Source organism: Dermochelys coriacea, chromosome 7 (genome assembly GCF_009764565.3).
Source record: "Dermochelys coriacea isolate rDerCor1 chromosome 7, rDerCor1.pri.v4, whole genome shotgun sequence".
NCBI lineage: Eukaryota > Metazoa > Chordata > Testudines > Dermochelyidae > Dermochelys > Dermochelys coriacea.
In genome coordinates, this window is record NC_050074.1 from 122,674,033 (window position 1) to 122,695,885 (window position 21,853).

A 21,853-nucleotide genomic window follows, 5' to 3' on the forward strand; every position below is an offset into this window, starting at 1 on the left:
CGTGAATCAAGTCTGTGAGGTGTAACAGGAAAGTAACATGGTAATTCATTACTTTACATACACATGTCTGACCGAGCAGCTGTGCAACCCATCCCAAATCCCTCGGCTGGCTTTCCAGATGACATTAATGCACAGCCTACAGTAAACGCAGTGTAAGGGACACATTACACATCACTTATATTTAATGGCAAACAAATCTGTTATATTGGAAGAAAAGGGCAGAAAGAAGGGATTTTTTAGAGGAAGAAAAAGGACACCCCTGCTAGAAGTGTCCTGATGGAACATTCCACCAGGAGCTAGTCAGCCTGTGTTCAGTGCCATCAACTCCTGAATGTTCTGACAGACAAGAATGGACTAGTGGGAGTCTTTTTTGTCCCTAACATATATAGCTCTGGGCCCAATCCAGTCCCACAAGAGCCAGTGGCAAGACTGACTTCCATGGGAGGGAGATCAGGCTCTCTGACACTCTTGGCAACGTAAGAGGGCAGCAACAAGCTGGGGAAGCATTCATCATGATCTGTGCTCAACGAGGAACCCTGATCTGCTGCCATCACTGGATTCCCTCTCATGATGAGGAAATTATCAATCTGTCCTTTAAATAAAATAAAGATGAAACATGGAGAAGGGAAAATGCATAAATTGGAATGTTCAACAGAAAAATCATCATTTATCTAAAAAGAGCAGAAATAAAATGTTTTTAAACAAAATCACAAAATATACAAATAAATCAGGTACAAAATAAATAGGAGAGATTGGAAATCTACAACACAATTGGAATAATTATAACATTCATTTGTACGACAATTGGTTTATGAAACGTATACACTTCGTTCATGGATTTCATTTGTGCTTATTCAGGTTTATGTACACAATTTGAAACACTGTAGTCAGAATACTACATCTCTGATAAAAAAATGGAGTAATGTACAATATGATACAATTAGTGAAGACCACATATGATGGAAAATAAGACATAGTGAAAAGGCCTAGGAATAGCAGCATAATCTAAAGACAATTGTGTAAGTTTAAACAGTTGCGAACATACATTTTAAAGGTGAACTTCAAAGCTTTTTGGTGGAGAAAAAGGAAAAGTTTTATGAATAGAAGTCGAAGAAAAACTGTACAGACTTCAATATGTAGTCGTACAGGTTTTAAAGGTAAGGTTTAAATGCAGAGGAATGGCTTGATTTTAGGGCGTAGGTGATGTAGCTGCTGTTACAGAGAGACAGCTGAATGTAGAACCAGCAGTCTTGGACTGTTAAGTGACAGAGGAGCATATTTGCCAACAATCTGGCTTCCAGATTAAATTAATTTGGCATCAACACATCTGCACCTTGATTTAGTTACTAATCTGGGATCTCAAGTAGTGTTAAGAACCAACAAAAGCTTTGCAGTTCACCCCCTAGGGCCCAACCCTACAATCCTTGTGCCCCTTAAAATCAGCAGGAGTTCTGAGGACAGGAAATGCAGGATCGGACTTGAAGGGTACACCTACACAGTGTTTTGGAGCCTACGGCAGTGAGCCTCCCATGCTGGGATGACAGTCTTGGGCTTGGTGGCGCTCTAAAAGTAGCTGTGTAGACAGCACTTTGAAGTTGCAGCTTGGGCTAGAGCTCAGACCCTGAACTTCACCATGGCTATTTTTAGAGTGCTAGCACAAGCCCTGATCGCCTAAGTCCATCAGCCCAGGCAGGGAGGATCGCTCCCATGGGCTCCAAAATGTTGTGTAGATGTGCCTTTAGTGTTGGAGGAGCAGGTCCTGAGATTTTCCCACTATCCAAACACCATGTGAGTGTGCAGCAAAGCTAAGACAGCAAATCTTTGAGTGATGTCCCCTCCCTCTTTAATAGCTACAATTATTATGGGTGGAGTGGGGAGAGGATCAGAACAGTACAGTCAATTACTGCCTTCTGCAACTGCATGTGGCTAGATGTGCAGCGTTTCTTCTCCTTCCCCCTAACTCAACCAAAGCAGTGGGTGGATGGCAGAGAACTAGACATAGTCAGAGCAGCAGCAGTGTCAGAATGTTGCATCCACGTACCAAGAGACTATTATCCAGAATGACAGAATGCATTAGCTAAGCGAGACTCCAGCAACGAAAATCTTCCCAGCCCAACCATGGAACATGGACCCTAGCAAGTAGGAACTGTGTTGGAGATTATCTAGCTACCACATGTCTGTTGCCTTTGTGAACACATGCTCACAAACCTAATTAACTTCTTAGCGATGGAGGTACTAAGCTATGGATGGGCCCAGAAGGCATTAATGCAAGTATCTACACTTTCAATGACAGGTGTAAAACCCAGGTAACCTGCCTGACACCATCTACCTGGGTTCTGCACTCACTCCAGATTCAGAACGTGCCCCACATGCTGACACACTTCTGCACAGAATGGGGCACTTGAGATCTGCAGCACAGAAGAAACCAAATTTTTGCTCCAAGAGGAGCAAATCAACCAAATGCTGCTCGTCAACCAGACTCCACTTGCCCTATGTCCAAAGACTGCCTCACAAAGGACGGAGACCTCTAGAGATACCAGCACATCCCAGTAACTCCTTGAGTGTCACAGCTACTTACAATCTCAGATTTCGTTCACGTAGACTCTTTGCTGTTGCTGATGTTATGGCTCTGACTTTCCATTACTAGTGACTAAAAAATCTCAACCAACCACCACTCTGCAACAGACAGGTTCTCTTCATAACACTCCAAATCATTCTTTACAGAAGAGGAAAAAGATTGACTCAACAGCAAGCACTTGTCTAAAATGGAATTAGATTTTCTTAATAGCATTTTCACAGCAGCTGGGAAGGCACTTTACTCCGCAGGATTCCAGCCACCAGCCCTGTTCAAAGGTAAAAGTTTCAGGAGAAATCACGAACAATAGGTTTGGGGTGGGGAAGGAGAGTCAGAAATCCCAAGAATCTTATCTCAATGTGAAGAAACATCACAATGGAATCAGACCTGAGGGACGCAAACATGACTAATTAACAGTCATCTTGGCTTGCAGATGAAGATATGACAAGAACAAAACCAGGCAATGGAATTTAATCCACTAATATACACACACTGTAGGTTTTTAAGGGTTTGATCCCATCCAAAGGTGAGACTTTAAAGCAGCATGTGAATGGGGGTGGGTAGGACGGAAGAGAGGGCTCCACGTTACTCACAGAAACTAGGTGTTCAGACGATGTCTAATGTGTCTCATACCTGTGCCAGAAGTCAGTGCTAATGACAGGTAAACATCTCAAACCAGGCTTCTTCACTGGGCAAGAGGCTGACTGCATCACTTTATTTCCATGACTCCTACATTCACCTTCCTCAACTCAGGAGGAAAGAAGCTGGGATTTCCTGCATTACTGAGGTCTTCCCCCTTCTCTCCTAAGGTATGCTCTAGCCACCCCCAGTCCAGTTTCCAGGTGTTAATGTAGAAAAGCGATAACCACATGAAATCCAAACTGAAAATCTAACCTGTGCTATTTAGGAAAGGGAAGTACCATAGCCATAATGTGCCTTGTGCTGAACATGCCTTCATGGTGTGGGCAGCTAGCACTGTAGGGAAGCAAAAGGTGGAGAGATTAAACAGAACATGAAGAGTGGCCTTTTGGAGGAGAGGGGCAGAGCAGGACAATGAGGAGAAACCTTGATAATAATTTGGGGGCGGTGGCAGTAAATGAGGCAAGCCTATGCATTGCTATTAGGCTCCTCAACGCCAATCCTCCCTTGCTACATGCGAGCTGCCGCATCATGTCAGTGTACCGTTGGGATAGCAACACTTCAGAAGCAACTCTCTCCAGAGAGACCACAAAGGGAGGTGCACCGGGACTAACGCACAGCATAGCAGTTCCGCTAGTTACTCATTTAAGATCTCCCACACACATGCTCGTTTTGCCCCCTAGTCAGAACCAGGATGAGGGTTACTTTCTGCAATAATTGAGCCAGGATAAACCACCTGGCCTTTGGCATCCCTCATCAAGATGATTATTTCTCTGTCAGAAAAGGCCAACCCCCTATTGTTCTTTCAATCCAAGGGTCAAGTACTTCTTTAGATCCTTTTGAAGCCACACGATGGACAGCCTAAAAAAAGAACACCACACACAAAGCCAATGCAGCATGAGGTACAGCAAGTCCAAGGTCTGTTTCACACAGTGCTATTGAGCATACCCCAGGTATGGCATCAAAGTCTACAATATACACATTTCTATACAACATATTAATGCCAGTCAGACACCTTCAGTATAAAGTCTCAAGTTATAATGTTAACAAAGATACTGTAATGGTAACACCCACCCTTCCCCAAGTTTGCTAGTTCTAAACTAATCCAGACACTGGATAACGTAACAACTGGTACACAGGTACTAGTTTTAAACCAATGATTTGTGTATTCAATATCCTATAACATATGGTACGTATATCACATGGGAATGATTTGCGTGTCTATTCTATATCAGCACGAGGAAGATGCATTTCCCAGCAGGTCCTGGAGAACTTGGTCACCCCCTCTGTCATCCTTACCTGGGATGCTAGCGAGAAGACAATGCTGCCATCTGCCACTCACAAACAGCTCCCTTGTGGCGGAGCTCCACAGAGATCACGTGAAGCACCACTGCTCCCAAAGGGGGCAGAGCATTGGTGCTGTCCAATCAGCCACTCCATTTTCCTTTGAGCTGCTTTCAAACAGAACACAGCAGCAGCTCCCTGCATCACCTCCTCCAAGGCCAAATCCCAGCCTGTTTAAATGCCTGCCCATTGAGGGGTTAGGAGCAGCAATGGGAAGATATTAGGGGGTCTCCCAGGTGCCACTCACTTTTTTCCCTCCCCACATGCCTTCTCCCCAGTCATCTTTCTCCCCAAGAGAGGTGAACGCCAAGGGAATATTAACAGGAATATGAGTCTGGAGGGAGTGTGTGTGGCATGGTATGGCATTACCACCACACTGCTAAATCTGGCGCCAGGTTAGACTTTGTCTGCTACAGATGGAAACAATACAGGGCACCACACGGAGCTCAGTATAGGAACAGTGACACAAAATGGTCTGGGAGAAGTTGGAGAGAGAATTGTATGGGAATGAAAGCAACAACCAAGGCAGGGAAGTACTGTACATACCTGTCCCCTCAAGCTCTACTAATGCATCTCAACCCTGATCTATAGCACCTCCTGCTACGCAATCCTGGGTCCCCCACTTAGCTCTGACAACGTACATCAATCCCAGGCTGCATCGCCTATGCCAATCCTGGGCTATCCCACACCTCTGCCAATGTACCTCAATCCTGGCCTTCATTCTCTGCTGTAATCCAGGACCAAGCAATCCTTGGGGAAAGGCTTCCCACAGTGCAGGGATTTTGGGATGCAGACAAGTAGCAGATGAGGGCCCTGCAAACTCTCACCTGTGAATAGGGTCTGCAGAAGGGAAAGGTTATATGCTAAATCCACCTCCACACTCAGAGCTCATGTGCTTCATATGATCTCCATGTCACCAGAGTCAGTCTTGTTTGGAGCGAGAGATTCTCATTATAAAGCAAGAACATTCCTTCCCTCTTTACAAAGATTTGGCAATACACAGAATTAAAAATCATGGTTACAACAGATTCAGGTTCATTTCATTCAAACAGGATTCAACCAACAGGAGAGTAAAAATTAATTCACAGTTGTGCAGATATTTAAGATATTAGTGTGGAAAACCTCACTTCAAAGAACTTTTGTGCAAAAACTGTATTGACATAAGAAACTGGTGGCATGCCTTCCTGCCTCCCAGAGACCACCAGCTAATCGGTTGATTAGCGTGTTGCACTTCGATGCAGGTGGAAGAGGGAAACAATACAGGCCATAGGAGCCAAAGTTGAAAGATACCGTATCCTTTCTACAAATCAAAGCCTTGCAAGGACAAGGACTGAAATAAAGTCCAATGGTTCCCAAAGCTTTCAGCTGGTGCCTTGTTTCATGACAGTGACTGATTGACAGCTCTGCTTTGGGTGTGCATGGCACTGTACTGTAGCATCCAGAACCTGAGCACCCCTGAATTTGGACAGCCAAGCGGAGACTCACACGATGCTATGTCTGCTCTGGGTAGAAGCTTATGGCACAGGAGGAGCTCTTGGAAGCCTGGGGATTTCCACTGCAGCAGTAATAGAAAGAACACTATTTCTGCAAACACCGGTTCAAAAACTAAGACTGGTTCTTGAGTTGGGCTTGTCTTCCCTCTGCTTGCATTGGTACCTGCCACACGGCCTGCTAGCCATTTCCCTCGGAAGCCCATCTCTACTATGTCCCGCTTCGCATTTCAACAGCCCCAAGTACTCTTACAGCAGAGAGACTGGATTTTTTCACGGAAGCCAGTCTATGGAAAGACAGCATGCCTTGTCCCTGAAGCCAATCTGTGGGAGCTCCTGTCCCCCTAGAGAGGATGTCTGTTTTCCATAAAAATCACACCTGTGACCAACTAGCTTTATGAAAGTTTCTTTACCTTCTCTTATCAAATTTGGAAGAGTGAAGAGAAAAGTTATGCAAAACCAGCCTGGAGAGTTTGGACTGGCAACCCACGGACAGAGACAGGAATTACTCGCCTTTAGGATGACATGGCTTTTGTGGTTTGTGTTACAGGGGAACAAATATTTTCAAAAAAGCCACAACACAGCATGGAAGCCAGAAATCAAATCAAATTAGAAATCTCCCCGGCAGAGAATTTCCTCAGTTTGAATCCTGGCCTAACTCAGAAGGTTTGAGACAAAGCATACTGCATCCCAGGGTTACCAGGCTCTGCATCGCTTTCAACAATGGTTCACAAGTAGGAACATTAGGGCACAATGGCAGCTTAAATAAAAGGGACCAGAACAAGGAAACAGATCACTCCCTCTACAGGGATTAATGTCATAACATTTCATCACTCTGTTCTGGCAGAAAAGGTGCAATGTTAGCAGTCCTCCTTGAGACAGCTAAACGTGGGGCTGCTGGGGCTAGACAATCAGGTGCTGTAAATAACCTGTGAGCTGCCAGCTCCATCTGAGGCATGTGTGGCACATACGTCCACAGGTGGCTGCAGTTCTCTCGCAGCGCTGTACCAGAGCCAACAGGTGGGCCAGAAAATGCTGAAGGAAACAGGCACACAGTTTAAAAGGAAAAAGCAGGAGCATTTTTTTAAAGCACAAGGTTAAAAAATGAGGGAGTTAAGTTTCAGGGTCAAATTTCCCAGTCTGACGATTTCACATGTTAAATACCATGCATGGAACTACTATGCCCCCCTGGGGGACTTTATTAACTGCCCTCAAAAGGGCTGGAGTGCCTTCTGTGAAAGGGGCCAGGAACTGTCTTTCCCCATGCCATCTCTCTTTGAGGGGCACAGAGGACCCGTCTGTGGTCCCTTCTCAGAGTAAACAGCAAAATTCTTGTTAAGGCCTAAAGCAAATGGGACAGACTCCCATGCAGCAGCAACATACTCTGGCTTCCCGCAAGGAGCTGCTGCAGTGAAATATTGCACCTTTTCAGAACGTGTTTGCACAATGTAACTTGTCTCGTAACCACAGAGAAGGTGCTTCCCACCTGGACTAAGGGACAGGGGAGACAGCACTGACACCAAGGATTCCATAACTGGGCTTTGTTTTAAGCTCAGAGTCCGGTAAAGCTTACATGAGTGTAAAGAAAGAAAACGGTCCATGACAATCAGGCCATGGGACGTTCTTGGAGCAGTGCAGACTGAAAGTCAACAGAGAAACCACCATGCAGCATTTGTTCAATGACAGACTCTGCATTTTGGGGGTTTACAATATATAACACAGTGAACTCCCAATGAACGCGTTTCCCCTCCACTCTGAGGCCAGGCTCCGGGATGCCTGGGATGGGCAGGTGGAGTGGCACTGATGACAGTCATGGAGAATGCTACTGTGGACAGTTAGAAGAACAACAGATAAAAGGGAAGAGGGAAGGAAATCCAGCAGCTCCTCAGAAATAGGGGAATTGCCTGGAGACTAACCTCTCCAATCCCTGAAGTGCAATATGCTCCCTCTAACTCCCTCCACAGATCAAGCTTGTAGGGAAGTTCTTTGTCAGTCTTTGGGGAGATCAGGAAGGCCCTGACTCCACCATGAAATCCATCTTGCAATGGCAAAGGTTTAGGAGCCACCTGGAGGATTTGCTTTGGACATTGTTGTAGCAGCATCTTTTGTCTTAACACAAACAATTCTGGGGGAATGGTTCGTCCTGAATTCTATCCCACTTATTTAATATGCCCTGCAAATATGCATTGGGTAAAGAGAAGGGCACACAGACAACTTCCAATATGTTAGAATCTGAGATTGGACATTTTGGTATGCACGCTTTCAGTACAGCGGGGAGGCAGGGAAATTGACCATGTGATTCCCAGTAACATTAATGCAAATCCCAGGGGGACAAAAATTGCCCAGTACACTACTAGGGAAATTTATCCCAGTCTGTAATTTGATGAGACTGCAGTTACGTCGATTAAAAACCCACCTTCATATTCAAAACACACAACATCTGTGGAGGTTACAAAACTGTAAATGTAACAATCTTTTTGTTTGTTTTACAAGGAACCCTCTGAAATTTCAGATATTATGAACGCATGCAACCAAAATAACCACCCCTTCCCTGAAACTCAACTGGGGAAAAAATAATGCCCATTTCCCCAAACTTCCATACTGCTAAGCCCCAAGTTCCTTGAAATCTCATCCATTCTTTGTTCTCAGGACACAAATACATATGGGTACCAGTTGCTGTTTTAACAACAGGGCAACAGACAGGACGAAAAGGAGGGGTGGAAACAGGTCTATGACACTGGAGCTGATTCACAAAGTCACAGCAGAGCCTATTTGGGGAAGGGGAGGGACAGCAACAATTTAAAACTGCAAAATTCTTTTTAAAAACATGATCTTTCTTGAAAAAATAATCAGAGCAGTTTTAAAAACTTCTCCGCGCGCATCTAGGAAGGAGGGAAAACCAATGAGGATCAAAGATACGGCTGAAAAAATAAACACGATTCTACTTTGCGAGGAAGAATTCCATCGTTCTCCAAGGGGCACTCAACATGCCCAAGGTTTGTTTGGTTTTTGTCTTGCTGTGTTCTCGTTTCTTCCTCTTCTGTTCCCAGGAAGGGCGCTAAGTCTTTGGTCTCAGAACACTGGATGCAGCACAGCATTGCAAGCACATACTAAGAGCGTTTGCAGTCAAGAAGGAGCAAGGACTGGTCCTGCTGAAGTGATGGGTGGGAAAGGATGCAGATTGTTAGCTCCTAGATGGAGCCTTCGCTGTGCATACTGTGATTGGACTTGTTGTGTGTCACGCAGTTCTGTTCATTCAGCAGGTTTGCCGTCTCATCCGGCAAACCATCATGTAGCTCCGTAAGAGTCAGTTCGATTTTAGTGTTTTCACTGTCCGAGGACTGAGGTGTCTTGTCCATCCGGGATGCCATCAGGGCATTTTGGTACTGCTGTCTTGAGATCTATTTCATGCACACAAGGGGAGTGGGGGTGGGAAACACACACACAAAAAAGACACAATAACACTTTGGTTTCTAATGCTGGTGTCCGATAGGACACACTATGAACATAAACTCTCTCCTCTTGCCAAATTCTCCTTTCAGCCCTGTTTTTCATAGGATTGTCCCACTTTCTATAAGACAAGGTTGAGTTCTGCAAGCCTGGCAGGATAACAGAGAATCCTAACTTAATATCATGATGTGGTGACAGTTCAACAGGACACAACATTGTGATGATAATGTTGCCACGTGGTTCTATCCTGTCTCAGTGTTGTGATGCATGGATTTGTCTCACTGGATATACTCTCAAGAGGCCCAAGAGACTTCCAGTTACTCCTAGCTAAAAGCCATTGATGTTGTGATGCAAATTTTTAGGGCCTCATCTAAAGCTCATTGAAGTCAATGAGCTTGGGATCAGATTCTTAGAGCCCTCTGTAGAAAGGGAGTCAAACAAGTGTTGCAATTCTGACACGGTTCAGCAATTCATGGTCTCACATGCAGCATGGGCCAAATCCTGAAGTCCTTGCTCTGATGTCAATGGACATTTGCCTGAGTAAAATCTGAGCTCTACATAGGGCCAACATAGATCATAGAGTATCAAGGTTGGAAGGGACCTCAGGAGGTCATCTAGTCCAACCCCCTGCTCAAAGCAGGGCCAATCCCCAATTTTTGCCCCAGATCCCTAAATGGCCCCCTCAAGGATTCAACTCACAACCCTGGGTTTAGCAGGCCAATGCTCAAACCACTGAGCTATCCCTCCCCCCGCCAATCAAATTAGCCATTTGAAAAGTATCTTAAGTTAGCCAGCTTTTTGGGGTTTGCTATACTGGAGTAGCACATAAGTCAAATATTTCAATATCTTTCCCTGGTACCTGACGCTCCAGAGGAAAGAAAACCCACTAACTTCACACTATACCCGACAGTAGTGCCATGCTATATATGGGGAAATGGGGAACTCCTTCCTGAAAACAGTGAGCAATCCCCTTGCACTGCATTGGATTCACCTTCCTAGTTATATCAGCATATCGATGTCTGAAATGATGTACATGTACAGATGACCCCAAGTTCTGAGCAGCGACAACAGACTTACTTGGGGGTTGGGAAAATGAAGGAGGTGGGAAAGGAGTTCTGAAACCATTCACTAGGATTGTATCTCACAGAGCAATTTCATGGCATGTGGGTGCAACATAACCTTGGGTTGCCTCTCAATACAAAAAAATAATTGGCCATTGCAGTGTATAACAAGGGCCTGTAACACTGACAGTGAACTCTCAATTCATCCTGACCAGTATTAAACCCTTATTAATGTAAGTCTGTAAGACTTAGTGCATCAGTTGCTTGGAGCATGTGTCTCTGTGTTTAGACAACATCACTTAAATCTTATTCCCAGTATACTTGGGAACATAATCAACATCTCAAACATTAAAAAGATTTTTTTTATTCTTTCCCTTATTTAAAGAATTTTGAATATCTGATTAACTGTGGCAAACGGCAAAACAAGTTAAAGTGCACTGTTCGAGCAGTGTGCTTACAAAGGAAGTCTGAATGTAAGTACCCAATTGAAAATGGTTTTGTTTAAACTAAGCACCACGATCATTCAGGGACAGTGGGATACCAGCTTCCCTAATCTAAAGGGGGACTTCAGCTAGGTTTGAATTTCTGGTTCCATCACATTGGTCTGCTCATCCCACAAGATCTCTACACATTTCAGCACCTTGCCTGCTTATCATGATGAGACACAGAGAGCTGAAGAACAGAGCAATATGCATGTGCCCAGTGGTAGTTAATATGAGAGGTGGACCTGACATGGGGAGTCCAGATGCACAGATGAAGTCAAGACTTCTCCAAAGTTGAGGAAGGGGAACAAGCTGGGAGGCAGGTTGGATTCCAAGTTACATTCTGGGCCAATTTTTAGTTAGAAATAAATCAGTTGCAGCCACCACCAAATTCTTCATTCTTCAACTAATGAGAGCTGATTCAGATTGTTCAAAAGGCTTTACAAAACTTCACAGCAAAAAATGGTCTTTCAAGACTAACTCCAGTGGAATTTTTTTTTTTTAAAGCTTCCTCTGAAGTGCTGGTAACCAGAAAATGAAGTGACCAGTCCGATTTCACTGTCCAAACCAAGCAGTGGAGGAAAGTCAACCAACAGCAGAAACAGGGGAAAGCAGGCAGTTTAAAATGACTACTGCTTGCATAATCCTAGTTGCTCTTTGTAACTCAAGTACATAACAGATCTGCCATCTCCCTCCCCCTGCCTCTCAGCTCTGCAACGTAGTGCAGCTTTTCTGAGAGGGAAGCCCCGCTGACTCTTTTCCTACCTTGACAAACTGAATATCTGAGAGTGCTTTCACTGAATAGTCTGGGACGTACACCTGAAGAAAAGATGCATTCAGCTGATTGTTGCTGCTCCCCAACGTTGGTGTCACCGCTTCAATGCGATCACCTCGATTTAGAGAGTCTGAATGATTCAAGCCACAAGGACGAGGGGGTGACTTGTTTTCAGCTGAAGAATAGGAATGAAGAGAGAAAAACTTTTTAAATAAAGCAGGAAACGGTTAGTAATTAGTTCTCAAAGACATTTGTTAACCCATGATATAGCATGGAAGACTGCATAGGTATTTAAGTCATTGAGTACACAAAGTAGAATTCAGCAGCAAAATTACCTGCAGTGTTAGGACATTTTAAATTCCGAGCTAACTCGTGACATCACTATAGCTAGGATAAGCTGTAAATGATTATGATCACACACATTGTACAGTGCCTTTCATCCAGGGACCTTGGAGCCATTTACCAATATTTACTTCATTACACCATTTAGTACATTTCACCTGCACCACAGGGGTGTCCTCTACTATATCACATCTGGTTGCTTCACAAGGTAGGGTGCATCCACCTTTAGAGGCTAAGGGACGTGGTTCTGATGGGCCAAAGGGCTCTCTCTTTATTTCATCTGTTTCTGAAATGTTCTCCCTGATACCTGCCAAGGCTCAAGGTTTTAAGGGATAACTTGGGCTGATGCAGTTCAGAACCTGTGTCAGCCAGGTGAGACAGTGGGACCAGCGAATTACTCTACTCCCTGTGGAGAAACACCCAGATTCTGGAAAGGCCTTGGTGTGCTTGCCCCCTGGATATGGCAAAATCATGACTGATCAGCTTCTTGCTCTCACTTTTTTTTTAAAATGCCGAGCTTCGCTGGCCGACCAAAGCATTGTAGACATCCCAGAAGGGTGCCCTGGCCATAATGTGTCTACTGCAAATGGTCCCTTCTGGCTTTAAACTATGAAAATACTAAAATGCTGCTTTCCTTGTAAGATGACGTTCACTTCCTTAAGTTTCCACCAACTCAATGCCCAACACGGACTGGGGCCCTATGTCTACACAGTAAAAGAGACCCGCAGCAGTGAGTCTAAGCCCAGTCTAAGCTCAGTTGACCTGGCCTCACATGGCAGGGCTAAAAATAGCAGTGTAGATGTTCGGGCTGGAGTCCCCACTCTGAAACCTGGTGAGGGAGTTTTGTCTTGGAGCCCAGGCCAAAACAGCTACATTGCAATTCTTAGCCTTGCAGCATAAGCCCAAGTCAGCTGACCCAGGGTCTGAAACTTGCTGCAGAGGGGTTTTTTGCTATGAAGATGTGCCCACAGAAATGCATGTCAAAATGCAACTTCCCAAGACTTTTAGCAGGTCCTCTTCCCTGTCTGGATGCAAATACTATGTGTGTTGATCAAGATACAGATTATCTGCAGGATCAGTGTGGTTTTGGTCCCTATCAGATCCAAAGTTCACCAATTCCAAATCAAAGCTAAACCTGGCTTGTTCTGAAGAGCTCATTGGGTAGCAAGTGCATCAAGTGAGAGGTCTTACTTTAAGACATCATGGTGAAAGCCTTTTTGCACTGACTTAGCAACCAGCAGAACAGCATCTTGACAGCTGGAGCCTTTCTACAAAGGAGCTTTGATCTTAAAAGGTTTCACTGTGCTCTGAGCATTGTCTCCTTCACTTAATCATAAAATTCTTAATGCCCTCCTTGGTGGTTGGACACAGATCTGCCTTGTCATGGGCAGCACAGCCCACTCTCTGCACTGGCCACATGGATATGCAAACCATGCTGTCCTTGTAGGAGAATGAAATGTGATTCTTCACTTCTTGCGTTCTTTTACCTTTTATCTCTTTCTAAAGTCCTAGCATCTTAGACTCCTCCTGGCTTATGATGGAATTGAAGTGACCCTCCATTTGCCAATTGCTTTTAAAATCCAGTGGCTACTTTACATCTTTCATTTCAAAACAGCAAGGAAGAAAATAAAGGTTTTGAGAAACAGGCAATTCTGTGCTGCAATTTCCATCAGTGAGGCAATCATTTTGGCCTGTAAGAGCAATGCCAAGCTTAGACTCAGAGGCAAGCAGTCAGATTTCTGTCAGCCCTCCATGTGGATACTCCCTTGTCGTCTTGGAAAACCACTATAAGGCTACAAAGGCTATTAGCAGAAGCAACCCAATGCTACTAGGCATCTTTCTTCATAGAAAGCAGTCTGACAATATGCCATCATTCTGTCAACAGACCAAATCAGTCAGCCTTTGCTTTGCCATACTGATGCACAAAATGCATATCTATGTGGCAAGAATAGCACATTACTAGTTTTTGGAAGGAAGTTTTTTTCTAAAGTAGCTTCAGCATCAGTGTGAATCTGACATGGACTCCTGAAATCCTCATTTATCAAGAGTAAGGATATTATTAGAAAAATATGGTGAATGAAGGGGGGGAAGTGAATGGAAAGAGTGCATGTGCTAAAAATATGGAGTGGATGGAGGCAGAGGACAGAACAAGAACAGCAAGCATGCAGGAGAGCACAAAAAGCAAGGGACTGAAAGCTTGGCTCTTCTCAAATTCCTACAGAAAGGATCTAATGGCACAAACCACAAGCCTAACAGCGAGTTACACATTTGGGATTAACACAATGGAACCTTTTTCAGAATGCCCCAATACCACAGCCGAGAATCCTGGTATAGTCACCTCTTGTACCACACGTTCAGCAACACAACTGACATTGAGCTGCACTGTCAGTTGCCATAGCAACCAGGGTTACCATATGATTTCATTTCAAGTGGTATATTCCCCCCCCCGCATTATTATTTTCCATTATTATTTTATTTCTTTCAGTTGGAAATAGCTAGGAAAAAATGTCTGGCATTTATATTGGAAATAGTTTGCAAGTGTGAGGGGTACATTTCATTTGTTAAATGGACAAATAAAAAAAAAGATGATCTGGGCACAGCAAAATAATTGATCAAAAAAGATAATCAAAGCTGCAGACTTTCAAGAAAAAAAAATAAAGCCATCAATTCACACTCTTTAATTAAAGAAAGATTAAACTTTTTCCCCTTCGATTTTAGCCGCTGGAAACTTTAACTGGGCATGAAAAAAAAATCCCCTGCAGGGCAATAACCTGTAGTTTGTTTGGAATGTGCGTAATACTAATTTCAGGACAGAGGATAAAATATAGCAGAAAGTTAAAAAGAGAGAGGAAAAATCCAGGGAGTAGATGCCGCATAAATACCAAAAGTTCAGGAAATGGCCAATGATTTGTACATTAAAGTTTGGGGGAAAAGGGACGGTTTTGTTTTTTTAAGCACATACACACACATTGTCCTGTTCATGTTCTGGTTAGAGGTACAGAGAGACAGTGGCATTAACATGAACATGGTAACTTCAATGGAAAACAAAATTTCAGCATGGCTCAGCCTCTGTTGAGGAACAGTCATTCCAGTACACTGTGCCATTTCCCTCGGGTAACGTTTTCATTTATCTCCTAACTAGAAAAGGCACCCATGGTGCTCACTAGAGGTAAGGTTGGCTTTCAACTTCCATTCTGGATTCCTCTCCTCCATGTTTCCAATCATTCACAAATGCCCCTAACAAGGTCTTTTTGGCTTGATACATTCCATACTTGGTCTCAGCCCTGAAGTGAAACGTTTTGGGGAAGTTTAAGCAAAATCAGTTCAAGTTCAGTCATCTGTGTAATGCATGGTCTTAAAATAAACAAAAACCCCAACCCCCACATTTCCCCCATATATCTCATTCACACATTACGTGTCTGAATAACTCAAATACCACTATTGGCAGAACTATCAAATTTGGCTTTATTTATAAGTCTCCACAGAAATCTGTAAAATAAATTAATTTTGAAGACGACAGAGTTTTTGAGCATGTGAAACAGGATATTCTGTGTATAAACAATATATAATTTAAATTTTGTTTGGAGATAAGGTACCTCTTTCTCAGTTAAAATTTTTTTTTTTGGCAGTTCAGCAGCATGCTTTCCTCCATTTTAACTCCATCTTCTGCAGAATTGAGACACTTTGTACATTTTTACATGAACCCAGGCTAGGGACCAGAATATTATCTTTAAAAAAAAAAATCACTCTGATACTGTGTCAGTATAGGAATAAGAGAAGCAAGAAGCTTTTCATTACCAAATATGTTCTCTTTAAACAGTTATTACTTTTATTTTATTTTGATGTGTCTGTAAGTTTGCTACCAATTAGTAATTAGTCATAAATGAAAGTTTAGGATACTTACCTGTTAGGCATATCTCTTGGCTGAACTTCTCTCTAACAAGTAAAGGGGTCAGACAAATACAGATTGCAACGGGCTTTTTATTGGGTCAGTGCAGGCACAAGAATGATGGAAAAGAAGCATGCGGATTTACCTGGAGAACCTGCTGCTAATAATTCTGTTCTGCTGACAACAAAGGTACGAGACAGGGACAAGGGAACTAGAAGAAGGAGAGAAAAAGGGCGAGATCATGACTGGGAAGGGGACAGCTATCCACACTTGCCAGGGAAAGAGTCAATTCACACTCTTTGAAGAAACCAGAAGCACAAATCAATTGCAGAAAAGAAAAGGGGGGAAAAAGCTGATTAGGCAATATGTAGAAATAATTAAAAATAAATAAATCAGCAGAACATATATTCCACTTGGTAATCCTAACTGGCATTCAGTACAGAGATCACTATTTACATTTCAAGACCCATTCATTTAAAAAACAATACACAATGCAAAAGCAGCAACCACTTTAGCCCAAGAGATGAAGAATAAAAATGAAAACCCAGCAAGTCATCTTGGGGGAAGGCCCAACAGGGGAACTAAATACAGAAACAAAAACAGGATAGATTTCACTATTCTTCACATTCTTTTTACCAGACCATCGAAAAGAGCCTGCAATTCTCCAAGTTTAGCCATTTTAGGGTGAAGAACGTAAGAGCAGCCATACTGGGTGAGACCAACAGTCCACCTAGCCCAGTATCCTGTCTTCCGACAGTGGCTAATGTCAGATCCTTCAGAGGGAATGAACAGAACAGGTAATCATCAAGCAATCCATCTCCTGTCACCCACTCCCAGTTTCTGGCAAGGGAGGTTAGGAACACAACAGAGCATGGTTTTGCATCACTGCCCATCCTGGCTAATAGCCACTGATGGACCTATCCTCCATGAACACATCTAGGTTTTTTTTGAACCCCATTATAATCTTGGACTTCACAACATCCTCTAGCAAAGAGTTCCACAGATTGACTGTGCATTGTGTGAAGAAATACTTCCTTTTATTTGTTTTAAACCTGCTGCCTATTAATTTCATTTGGTGACCCCTAGTTCTTGTGTTATAAGGAGTAAATAACACTTCCTCATTTACTTTCTCCACGCCAGTCATGATTTTATAGTAACTTGAATAGTGATAATTTGCACTTAGGTAGCACTTCCCATCTACAGTTCAAACTGGACTTTAGAGATATTTAAGCCTCAGCACCCTTGTATTGTCTTCACTTTCCAGATGGGGAAACAGAGGCATGAGGGCTGTTAGGGATTGGGAGTCTTAAAGAATCAGGTAAGAGCACCTACTCTTGTTCTGCAGAGCCTTTCTCTGGCTATTATCCAGAGTGCTGAAGGGGAACAGCTTCCAGATCTACATGGAGCAATTACAGCCATTTTATTTATAAGAGTTCATCCTGCTAAAGCAGCAATCTGGGTACTATAAGACATAAAATCTCAAAATAAAATATTCTCTCTTAACATATAGAAAAATGCATCCACAAACTAACAGCTTTGCTACTGGAAAAGGGACTGTAGAAAAAGTAATAAATACAGAGCCACTAGCAGTCAATTTAAAACAAACCCCAGATGTATGCACTTGGAGTTTGGTGAGAGGAAGACCAACATGGATTTCAGAGTAGGAGGGCCCGCCCTGGGAAAGATGCAATGACAATCTATGGTGGAGTGGTGGGATCCCTAAAAAGAAGGCGTCGTCTGAGTGCAAAAGCTGGAATGAAGAAAGGAAGAACCCAGAGCATGTCAGCAAAAAAAAGGACACTAGGAAGTTCACACTGAATAATAGTGGCCAAAGGAGTAGCTGTGAAAGATTTTTCAGTGAAGTATTGGTACATGTGAGGTGAGAGATGATGCTCTGGCATACCCCCAGACCCAGCTGCATTGTAAGAGCTGAACCTCAAAATGGAGGGAACAGGAAGGGTGTAAAACACACACACACACACACACACACACACACACACGACTGTTTCTAGAGCACAGACAAAACTCTTCCAAGGATCTGTGATTTAGCAAATCTGCTGTTCAAAAACCTACAGGGTAGCAGTAAGATCTATTTAACTATAGCACACATAATCAAGGAACAATTGCTCCCTACTTTGAATGTGAAATTGCTAACATATATTCAGAAAAATGTCAGCTAAATGGCAACATACATTACTGCTTACATCTCAAATGTCCCAGAGAATTGCTTTTGTATTTGGAATTTACTCTAATAATCTGCTCTTACAAGGAAATGATAATACCTTATTTATATATAGTACTTTTCATCCTAAAGGCTCTCAAAGCCATTTAACAATATATACTGAGATCATTAACCCACTTTTGAATTGCAGCTATTTCTTGGGTGGAACATGGAAGGTATTCTACTTCTGTAACACCAGAAACAAATTTCTGTGTGAATGAAGAAAAACTTGTCCATTTGAAGCCATTCAAGGAATTTTAGGTTGGCAGAATGTAACTGCTAGACTAATCGACCAATATTTGTGAAAAGTGTTGTGGGATTTTTAATTACTTCATCTTATCAGAATCTTGGAGGTTTTTTTTGTCTCTAGCTGAAAGGCAGCATTTCCAGCAATAAAAAATGCCCCCTGGCACCATGGTGGAGGCAGTGGCTCAATACTGTCTAAGATGGACAGGTACTACCCACTGAATCACTAACATCATTTTCTGCAGCACTTGAGATTTCTGGGAGGTCTCTCATTAGACACTGAGTCAGCTCAACCTAGTTTAGCTTATGAGATTTGACAGAATCACAGCCCAAGGTGGTACAGAGAAAGCAGCACACTTACAGAGACAACTGAAGTGTTACTTTTACTTCTTGTAATCAGGGTTAGCCCACAGTGAATGTCTAATACATACTTATGTGATGGAGGTGGCTTGACAGGGTACCTGGCTCACAAGATTATGGTTTTTGTAATGAGGGTTCGTCTGGGTCCCAACTAGCTTTTCTCATTGCGGTTGCCCACATTTTTACTTACATATATTTTAAAGAAGATACATTTCTGTGCAAGTTGGTCGTATGGGCTGATTTTCAGCATCTTTGCATGATGGAAAAATCTCTCTTCCTCATTCCAGTATAACTGATAATTCTCAGAATCTCAGGTTTGTTTCACAAACTTAAGACTTACAGATACAGAGCCACTAGCAGTCAATTTAAAACAAACCCCAGATGTATGCACTTGGAGTTTGGTGAGAGGAAGACCAACATGGATTTCAGAGTAGGAGGGCCCGCCCTGGGAAAGATGCAATGACAATCTATGGTGGAGTGGTGGGATCCCTAAAAAGAAGGCGTCGTCTGAGTGCAAAAGCTGGAATGAAGAAAGGAAGAACCCAGAGCATGTCAGCAAAAAAAAGGACACTAGGAAGTTCACACTGAATAATAGTGGCCAAAGGAGTAGCTGTGAAAGATTTTTCAGTGAAGTATTGGTACATGTGAGGTGAGAGATGATGCTCTGGCATACCCCCAGACCCAGCTGCATTGTAAGAGCTGAACCTCAAAATGGAGGGAACAGGAAGGGTGTAAAACACACACACACACACACACACACACACGACTGTTTCTAGAGCACAGACAAAACTCTTCCAAGGATCTGTGATTTAGCAAATCTGCTGTTCAAAAACCTACAGGGTAGCAGTAAGATCTATTTAACTATAGCACACATAATCAAGGAACAATTGCTCCCTACTTTGAATGTGAAATTGCTAACATATATTCAGAAAAATGTCAGCTAAATGGCAACATACATTACTGCTTACATCTCAAATGTCCCAGAGAATTGCTTTTGTATTTGGAATTTACTCTAATTTACTCACATTAACAGTGAGGCATGCTTGGGCATGAAAGAATTTCAAAAGCAGAAGGTAAGAGAACATACCTGGCGATGCTGTGAGGGCCATCACCCCATAATAGGAAAAAGCACCAGCTTCAAACTTCATTCCCTCTTTTCCAGCCTCCACTTCCACTTTCCCCTGTTGAGGAAAATGACAGAGCCATAATTAAAAGGGGCCTCAAGCATCCCAAAGATCCAGAGACCTTATAACAGGCTGGCACCCTGAAATCTGCAGCCTTGCCTGAAGTGGCAATTTAGGGTTAATTCCTGCCTTCTGCTGAAGTCCGTAAAAATGCACAGACAAAGGTAGAACTTTCCACCTCAAATCAGTCCCATTGCCCCACAAAACTTTCCAGCCTCATTATTTGATCCAGCTAATTTAACTTAGCAAGATGGGCGGGCTTATCACTGCAAAGAAATACAGTAGCTTCTCAATGGTACTACTTTTTTCCACTTCCAAAGAATGTTTGTGCACCACTAAGCCATTTACTTCAAACTGAAGGGAACGAGTGGTCTCCAAGTCTGAGAAAGCCCATACTTACACACAGTTTGTCCATCAAGACAGATCTATTCATTTCAGGTAATTGCCCAAAATTCACACAAGGCCCTTCCGAACACAAACACAGGAAATCTCAGCTGGGAATGAGAGTAAGCTCAACATATTTTGGGAGGCTGAAGTTAAGGTTGTATGCTTTCTCACTCAGAAAAGAAATCCACAATTCCTGAAATAGTCCTGAGTCCTCCTTCTCAAGGTTCGTTTGGGTTAGTTGGTTTCCAGCGGTTTTACACATTCCACATCCCTTACTATTTGATACTGACATTTATACAGGATCTTATCAAAGGATCCCAAAACACTTTACAAACTATACACAAGTACACCACCAAAGAAATGCAGCCGCTTCTGGTGTGGAACACAGAAGTTATTTAACAGCACATAACCACTCTATATCCATGAGTCTAATACAGAAAAAGAACAGAAGTATCTATTCTAGAAATGTATTTTTAATGTTCAAAGTATAAAATTAGAAGCTTCAGTAACTACCTATAGTGGGACCCTATTTTCAACTCCACTCCCAGTGCAGTGGCACCACTAGTGGATTTTGGGACAAGGGAAGTAGAAATCTGATTCCATATCAAGCTGAAACTATATTTTGCAGGAGGAAGGAAGGGTAAACAGAATTTAATCAATTACTTGTAGTGTTCTCGGTCTCTGTTGGGCTGGAGAGAAGGAACAGACTGGGTCCTCCCACATGTAATGGATAAATACGCCACTGAATGGATAGTTTGGTCAAACTGAAGCTAAAATTTAGGTTTTGTAAAAACAAGCTTACACTACACTAAACCTAAGACCAATATCTATGTTTCCAAGTGTTTTTTTCAGTTCAATTAAAAATCATTTAAAAATAATCAGCCTTGTCCATCAGTATTTTCAACCCAAACTATGCAGCAATGTGCTAGTGCAGTAAAGTGCAATCAAATTATCTCGTCTAATTGTCCAAAATGAGAGTAGTGCAAAAAGGAATCCAACAGCATAAACGGGTCAGAATTACGTTTGATCTTTATAATTATTTCAAAAACATACTGTTAATAATTTGTTAAAAATACAACGCTCAGCCTAGTAGAATCAATTGAGTAATTACTGGCAATTATTCATCACACAGACATAGACTCCACCTCTGAAATTAGATGTATGCAGGTGGACTCCTCACTTGGGAGTCCCTTTGAAATTAATGATTGGAAAGTTTTGAGCTGGCAGTTAACTGTAAAAATGGGCCCTCAATTCTGTGACCTAGTTATTTCATTAGTTACACACACCAAAAACTTCATCCTTGCCAAATCTGGGCCACACAACAAGTGTGCGTCATGCTGAGCAGCTTGATAGCTGAGAATCAGGCAGCAAAATTTCACATGCATGATTTTAGAAACGTCCTGCCACA

General features: G+C 42.7%; 1 protein-coding gene across 2 annotated transcripts in view; it reads right to left on the reverse strand.

Annotated features, from left to right (window-relative positions):
• Positions 1-647: 647 nt before the first annotated feature.
• The window catches only part of CNNM2 (cyclin and CBS domain divalent metal cation transport mediator 2), a 198,655-nt gene continuing 177,449 nt past the window's right edge, over positions 648-21,853 (reverse strand). Inside the window, exons 5-8 of one of the 2 annotated variants that reach the window (XM_038408502.2) lie at positions 19,962-20,055; positions 16,193-16,258; positions 11,807-11,991; positions 648-9,449 (exon numbers count right to left, since the gene is read on the reverse strand). In XM_038408502.2, the coding sequence (XP_038264430.1) occupies positions 9,240-9,449; positions 11,807-11,991; positions 16,193-16,258; positions 19,962-20,055 (555 nt within the window). In that variant the 3' untranslated portion in view covers positions 648-9,239. The remainder of the gene's footprint in view (positions 9,450-11,806; positions 11,992-16,192; positions 16,259-19,961; positions 20,056-21,853) is intronic. The other variant, XM_038408503.2, reaches the window with a different exon arrangement.